This window comes from Vollenhovia emeryi, unplaced genomic scaffold, assembly GCF_000949405.1.
Source record: "Vollenhovia emeryi isolate VEMERY1.0 unplaced genomic scaffold, V.emery_V1.0 DF939151.1, whole genome shotgun sequence".
Taxonomy (NCBI): domain Eukaryota; kingdom Metazoa; phylum Arthropoda; class Insecta; order Hymenoptera; family Formicidae; genus Vollenhovia; species Vollenhovia emeryi.
The window spans coordinates 434,952-443,196 of record NW_011967215.1 but is presented as its reverse complement, the minus strand read 5'-3'; the positions used below and the strand labels follow the sequence as shown (position 1 = coordinate 443,196).

Below are 8,245 nucleotides of genomic sequence, written 5' to 3'. Positions count from 1 at the left end.
TATGTATAATAATTATCTTTAAGGATTTTCACCTTAAACAACGTGAAGCACAATACGGTTGATTCACCGAGCATTCCCGAGTCTCGTTGATGTACGGGGGCTGAATAAAGTATGAAACCGTTCTTCCGCGATACTAACGACTGTCTCTTCTATTCTCGCAGAGTTCCCGCCGCGTCACAATGGATGTCGAAACCGGGGCCATCCTGGCCCTGCAGATATTGGCTCTGTGTTCGATAGTCGCCGCCCTGCTGGCTTACCTGATGCGACAGTCGAGGAATGCCGCCGACGAATACGAGTCGCGTAACAAACGTCACGTACTCGTTACCAGCTGTGATACATGCGTAGGCCTGCAGATCGCCCTTGCACTCTACGAAGCCGGTTACAAGGTAATAACGGTGGCAAGGGGTGCGCGTGTGCCGTCATAAATTAACGGCGGCATAAACTCCGCCGTACGCTCGCCCCCGTTACGCTGCCAGCCGCCAATATTCTCTCCGCTCGGCCCGGCGAATATTCAAAATTGAGAGCCGCGCGCTATAAACGCCGAAGGCTGCGCGCGAAGTAACGGCTCGCCGCTTTGTTGCGTGGGAACTGCGTTCAACTCTTTGCGCGCCGACGATTATCGGAAATAAGCGAGTCCGAGGCCAAGTCTTGCGTTACTTGCGGCGTCAAGTATGACTCGGTTCTCCGTTTCTTGCCTGTCCGTGATTATCGTTGGAATTGGGTCGAAGCGATTAGTCGGACTGTCTCAAAGCCGGCTCTATAATTGCATAAACTTCGCAAATTTGTAGCGGGAACTCGTGTACATTTCCCCGAGGAGGAACGCATTCGTATTTGTCATCTTTACCCTTTCCTTTATTACGCGAGATAGAGCAGCTTCGCGAGCAGCTGTCAGCTGGTTTTGGGCGCGCTGGCTTGAACCGGATGGACGTCGGGTACCTTGCACGTCCACTCTTTCCGCGGTTTCGCGAATCTAAACGAGCAAAGTTGAGCGGTGCCGTGCGACCCGACGACAAGCGTTGAAACGCAATATCCCGCGGCCTTACGTTCCGAATCCCCATTATCCCTTCGAGCGTGCAACATATTTCAGATTGTCGGAGTCCAAATTAGTTTCCTCATGTCAAGGGAGCGGAACATCGGTGAGCCCTTAAATCAGTCCCGCCGACAGTTCCTCGACAGGTATTCACGTATCTGCCCGGTCCCGCTGAGTATATCGTGTCACCATTCAAGAGTCGCTTCGCCAAAGATCCCCACCGAAAGACAGATACTCGGCAAAGTCAGACCCGGGTAATAACTTGCGTCCTCTCCACGCGTGCGCTCCTTCGCCAAAGATCCGAGATCGAATGGCAATATTTCCTATTTCTCCAGAGATCCTCCTCTCCAATGGGACAATAATTTCATCCTTCTCATACGTAATATACGTATCCGCGAAAAGGTCGTCTAATAATTGAATCGGTTCTCAAAGTTTTAACCATGAAGTTAGTTTTGTCCAATGCTGCGACTTTTAACATTTAAAACGGCATTTAACGTTGAAATCTCGCTTCACTTTTGTCAATTAGCGATTTGTAGTCAATCGGCTTACGTGTTCCCTAAGCATTTTAATTGAACTAAACGGCGAAATTTTCACGTGGTACAAAGGCAAAATTGATATAGGTCATTTGTGTATAGGTTCCAATTGCGGTTTGATTGTTCCACGTGTTCTGAAATGCGAGCTTTGGATTACCTATTACCTTTCGTGCACCAAAGGCTGCATGCATCAAAGGACCGCTACCGATTTACCTTTAATTGATTTTAGCAATTAACAATTCGGAGCGAAATTGAGCAGATATTAAATTGTAGGAAAAGATATTGAAAGTTTAGAACCTACGGCGCAAAATCACTTGGAAGCTTTTTTTGAAATATACAAAATAAGCAAAATAATTTTAATGACTGATATCGATATTAATGTTGCTAGATGATAATTCACATTAAGTAAATAATAATTCAAAAGCCAAAATTATTCTTTGCAACAGTATTCAATTTTTAAATGTAAAAGATATTCACGTTCACTCAATGGAACACGATTGAATTTAATCGAATAAACTGGTATTTAGTAACAATTTTAACCAAAAACCTTAGAAAATAGCAATGGCTCGTATGATAAAATGAAGAAATGAAAAAGGGGCTCAGAGCCTGAGCAAGATTGTAGAGTCCAATAAAATAATCTTAATTATTTTATTGAACACTACAACCTTGTTCAAGGCTCTGAGCCCCATTTTTACTTGTTCATCTTAGAAAATCTCTACTGCAATTAAAGAAAGCGCCCGAAGGAAGAGTCACAAGTTTTTCGCGTCTTATATAAGATCCAGTTCATTAGTCACAATCGAGCTTATGTGTCATTTAACATGACCTATCAACGTCAAAGCATATCGTGCGGTATCGAGCGGTGCCAATATAGTGTGTAACGGAGTGGCACGTGGAATGTGGGCTTGCGGCAGCGGCGGTCTTTCAAAACATAATGTATAACGTGTCATGTTCCCTCCGCGACAGGTGTTCGCGGGTCTGCTGGACCCAACGGGCGGCTCGTCGTCGGTCAAAATCTTGAAGGCGGTTGAGCTGGCGCGGCAGAAAGAGGACGAGCCCGGCGGTGCGGGCGATGGTGATCCGCAGCAACCGGAAGCCACACGTGCCCGCGGTCAAATTGTGCCATTGGAACTGGACCCGACGAGGGAGGACAGTTTGCGCGCTTGTTTGGACGCCGTCAGGGCGAAACTTCCGGCCGGCGAGGATGGCAAGATGTTTTATTCATTTAGCCCAGTTTCTTTCGTTAACCGTTGAATCGAGCCAACCGAGAGATGACCGCAATACTGACTTTGAAGTAAATAGAAAGTTAGTAATCCGAGGGAAAACTAAGCTAAAAAATAAACGGACGTCGGCGCGCAAGTTTGAGATGTTAACAAAATAATTAGCCTTCTTAAATCGGCGACTATTAAAAAACGCGCACAATTTAATATACACAATATATAGAAAGTGAGAGAGAAAGAGACAGAAGCGAGCTTTTGCATGGATGTCACACTTTCGTTTTAATAACGTTATAACGTATGATTGGAGAAAGGAGAAGCTGCGGCGCGATATTCAAGTCTTTCAAGATCGGCGAGTTTTTTATTCGAGCTACATTTCTCGGATTGAATTATTATCGGCGCCGAAGAAACTGGGCAATATACTCGTAGAGACAGATCAGAAAAGGAACTTTCGAATGGGCGAAACTTTCGGCGTCTCTCCGATATCACGTATCCAAAAAACTTTTTACCAAAAATGATCCAAACTATGAACCTGCGTGTAAAAGAAACATTAGTCAGCGTTGTGTACCACGTATAAATTACATAAATGATATCTTCGTACGTAATCTGTGTAGAAAGTGCGTCGTGTATGTAAATAATGCTTTTAACGGCTATGCTTTCCCTGCCTCTTTGTGTGTGTTTTGATTAAATTTATAATTACTTCCTTGAGACGTTAAAGTACTGACCTGTTAAAGCCATTCTGGCTTCAGTATTAAAGTCATTGTCGAATATTAATTTCTACTCTTTCATCTAAAACGTTTAGTTATGAAATTTAACTGAATTTCGCTCGTACACGGATAAATAATGCAATATATTTAAACAAGCAATAACTTACTCGCTTTTATAAGGCTCTTCCCTGTTTAGTAATTTGTAGATTGCGTAAAAAGAAGTATGTGTTTACATTGAAATATTCCGTAGAAGATTCCATCGATTTAATAATGCTCATAAATTTATTACTAATATTTACGTTGTCTTATAAGTAATAACTAAATATATATTAAAACATGCATATATATAATAGCTATTAAAACATAGTCGCTGTTTCTTGGCTTCACAATTTATGATATTAATTATAATGCGACAAATAACGAGTGGAAAATGTGCAATATTATTCCCATATACAAATTAAATTTTTACTTTACTAGCCACATAATTGCGCTAAAAACAACATTGGGCCTGCATTTCTTTTGATTTACAACATTTAAAAACTTCCCATAATTACCACCTCACAAATATTTCAGTGTCGCATGACGCACATTTAATTTTAATTAACTGCGCTAATTGATGGCTAAGCTTACACAAGAAAAATGAAATAATTTTTCATAGAGATTGTAACGAGCGTCAGTTGTTGCATGTTCTCGAATAACGCCGATGTTTATTCAGCTATAGATAAGTTGAAAGTTTCTACGTATTCAATTTCACTTTTATACGCTGCTTCGTTAGTTCTATTACTAGTTATCCCCGCGAGAAGCAGCAGTGAACTCGGAGTAATTCATCCGGTAGTAATTTAATGAAATTTGGCATTGAACGAATAATGTTCCGGGTATGGAATCAGTGCCCGTTTTCATAATAATTCATTCAGCTTGTTAGGTCCGATAAAGCGCCCCGGGGACTTTATCGACGATGGATAGATGTTGGTAGAATTATCACGTGTACGGCGACCGGGGAAAGCACGCGAATTAAATGCCGCACGATTTTTACGTGAAAAATCTTTAAGACAGAAAAGTAAAATACACGCTCGTATAAATCATTCAAAACTTTAATGCACTTTCAACCCCCCTTTCACGATGATTCCATCAAGATTTTTACGAGACGAGTATTTGCATTCGCACAGATTTGTCGTGCAATATATCTTGCGCATATAATGGAAGTTTGCGTAATGGGAAAACACGAGGAAATAACATACCTTCATCGCGCAGAATAAATAAGCGCAAACGTCATATTCGCGGATTTTTGCTATACGTTACATCCGCGAACTGTCAGCCGAATGTTTTTCGTCGCGAAAAATGAGACGGGAAGCGCCGAATATATTTGTTTAGTTAGCGCGGCTAGCGGATGCGTGAGTGGGTGGGTGCACTTTCGTTTTATAAGTCATACTTCCGATCGGAAATGCAATTTCAAATGCTCGATACCACCGGGGACCGTAATTGCAGACATCCTGAGCGGTATTTACTCGCGATTGCCTTCCGCTCGCTGTATATAACGTTCTCGTCAGCGCGCGTACCAAGTTCGGCGAAATAAATTTCCATCTGCCACGTTTCCGCGCCACCGCGGATAGACGCTTTTCAAATACGCCAAGGCGTTGAACTTTATTTAATTGCAGGTCTCTGGGCAGTCGTGCACACGGGCGGCTTGGTTTTACCAGGTGTCATAGAGAAACAAACCAGCTCGATGTGGGAGTCCATGCTGCGTTACAACTTGGTTGCCCCGCTGAGAACGGCCAGAGTATTCATCCCCCTTTTGCGCATCAAGAGAGGTTCGTCGAAATCTTCTAAGATCAGAGGAACTATTGCCTGCCGCCGCGTACAAAGGATTAGACACTTCCTGTCGTCTCGCTTCGAGGAGGACAATTGATTTTTGGGCGACGAAAGGAATTTTGTCGCAAGTTACAGCAACGACAAACCTGAGAATTGTGAGAGGGAAATAAAAGTAAAAAATCACTCGCTACAAAAATAATCGAGGTTTCTCCGACAGCCTAAGTTAATGAGGAATTTGCTCGCTCCTCGAGGAAGTGAATTGCTCCTTTGAAAGCTGCGGCAGTGCACAATGGCACGAAGTGGAGCACTCGAGCTGCAAGACTGTTCATTGATAGCAAATGCCATATTCATTCTTTAAGCGGCTTACTGAAAATGTTCCGTTCTGTTTCTAAGGCCGCATCGTTCTTTTGGGCGACTCCGAGACGAGCTACGGCGGCAAGGTGGGCTCCGGACTGGTGGCGTTCAGCGCGTCGCGAAGAGCCGTGGAAGGTGCCGCGGAGGCGTTAAAAAGCGAATTACATTCGTCGGGCGTCGACGTCGTGCTTCTCAAACCGCCGCCCGTGAATCCCCTCGTTCTTTATGCATCGCCCGTTCTCAAGACGTAAGACGCTACCCAACTATCAGTTTACGATGCCTCGTTTCCGCGGGCTAACAAAGATGTTAAAGTCGGCTGCAGACGCCGCGCCCGAAAGTTTCAGCGAGTTCCTTCGCAATTTCGTTCTCTTTCGAATATGTTCCCGTCTATCTCCCCCCCCCCCCTCTCTCTCTCCGTCTCTCACGCACACAATTCTCTCGTTAACGATATTAATTCCAATCTTAGAAATTGGACCATTATTCCGTATTTCGGAACGTTGCTCTCCGACCACTTATTTTCCGAACAGCGTAATGACCAGACGAGAATGACAAAGGATATCATTCTACCTTACTAATTTAGTTTTGATGAGCAGAAAAAAAATGTAATTTCGTCTGGAATTAAATTAGTGAAATGATTAAATTAGGTCATTGCAGAGAGAAGGAAGGAAGGAGAGAGAGAAGGCGCCAATATTTTAGAGTCTTAAAAATTTATCTACACCTTCCCCCTGTGCCAATGCATAGCAGCTCGTGATAGACTTAATTGCTATGAACGGCGCTCAATTATTTGCAGGGTCGACGTGGAGTCTGGCGTAACAGCCTCGGAAGGGACGTGGACCGCTCCGCTATCGATTCATTCCGTGCAGAACGCTCTGATTCCTGCGATTACGACGTCGTGTCCTCTAAGCGTTTACGATATGTCCATCAAGCCGAGGCTCTTCTGTCGATAATTCCGTCTACGTCGCGTAAACGGACCGAAAGATCGTGAGACGTAATAATATCGCGAGACTCCCTCGAGAGAGTTGATGCGATACGCAATAGGTGTACGGAAAACAATGGAAAGTGCGGAACATAATGGTACACGCATGTTCGCTGCGGTGTCATTTGCGTCGACGTGTCATTCCGCGTGCCCTAAAGCATCACATGCGGGATTTCTTTCTCGATTTTGCGGCAGGCGACACTTTCTGCGTGTGAATCATGTCATTTTTTCATGCGCTTGCCCCGAGCGGTATCAATTATGAATTCTCGCTTTCATTCCTTATTCATTATTGTGTTTGCTGTCAAATGCAGGCATCAATTTCAGGAGATTATTTAACAAAACAGCCGATAACTTTTATCGCCGATAGATTAAATTCGGTGATAATCCTTGCTTTTGACAAGCGCGTTTTCCATCTCTTTTCCCTTCGAAAATAAAATTATTCTAACGCTATTTACGTCGTAAAAGTAAGATTGTTTCCAGGGTATCCGTTAGAGTCCAGTATATTTTAAAACGCCGTACATTGAGTCCGGTGGATTTATCTTCGATTGCGATGTTTAAATATTTCGCTGTGTTGCGACTTCATGAAATGTATATTTTAAGAGGTTGAAACGAAAAATGTGTTTTACTTGAAAGGTTTCGGGCGAGTGTGTACGCGAAGGGTAGAAAGGAGTTTTCTATACTTGCGCATTTGTAAATATCAGATTTATAATACATAAAATGCCCGGATAACTTTCGTAGATTTGAAAATATACGTGCAGCAAGGATTTTATACAATTTGTATAATTTTTACAAGCGAGCTTTCGATGAATAGTCTCCTTTTCTTCGCGATTATTTGGAAGTTTATTCAAACGGAGTTTTCCACAAGTTTGTGTTTTTCAATCAGTTTTCAATAATTGAAGATTAATGTATTTTCTCTTATATGCTTTACGTCACATTTTTGAAACTACAAAAATAGTATTTCATATTTCTTCAAATCCACAACAGTTATTCGGTCGTATTGTTTCTCTTAGTAAATTATTCCATATAATTATATATGTCAACCTTCATGGAAGTTATTTATATTAATGAAGCATGATTAAAGTATGAAGTTTTTGCCAATAAATCTCTTTTTAAATGGAAATGATTCTTTTTTTACAAAGTTCGCAATATACGAATATAAGTGTATTAATTTAAGATGAAAAGTAATTTGTAATATATATATATACTACGATTATGTATAACATCGATAGTAGTTTTACATATGTATTGTTTATCGAAATATGTATAAAACAATATAGAAATAAGAAAAGACTCTTGTGTGTGGTATTTCATTTTTCAACACTTGTTTCATTAACAGTAGAAACATTCACAATATATAAACCACATTTGTCCCACTTTTAATGCTCAACTAACTAGTTTAATATAACATGTATTTTTAACATAAAAACTACCACTTTCAACAAAAAATGGTATAGCTGGCAAGCGTGAGAGCTGTTATTTAACTCGTAATTACGTTCACTTGGTTAAATGGCAATTGCGTGTAACTTTCAAATAAAGTTCTGACGAACTTTGAGCGGAACGATACATACAGTTTTGACCAGGAAGCGTTATTCAAAAATTTTCCGAACAATTATGTCTTCTTG

General features: G+C 41.7%; 1 protein-coding gene across 2 annotated transcripts in view; it reads left to right on the top strand.

The window, feature by feature from the left end:
• LOC105565495 (D-beta-hydroxybutyrate dehydrogenase, mitochondrial) overlaps positions 1-7,913 on the top strand; it is a 24,561-nt gene extending 16,648 nt beyond the window's left edge. For both annotated transcript variants that reach the window (XM_012018747.1, XM_012018746.1), the window contains 5 exons: positions 162-386; positions 2,527-2,767; positions 5,140-5,292; positions 5,687-5,894; positions 6,438-7,913. In XM_012018747.1, the coding sequence (XP_011874137.1) occupies positions 180-386; positions 2,527-2,767; positions 5,140-5,292; positions 5,687-5,894; positions 6,438-6,594 (966 nt within the window). In that variant the 5' untranslated portion in view covers positions 162-179 and the 3' untranslated portion in view covers positions 6,595-7,913. The remainder of the gene's footprint in view (positions 1-161; positions 387-2,526; positions 2,768-5,139; positions 5,293-5,686; positions 5,895-6,437) is intronic.
• Positions 7,914-8,245: the final 332 nt, after the last annotated feature.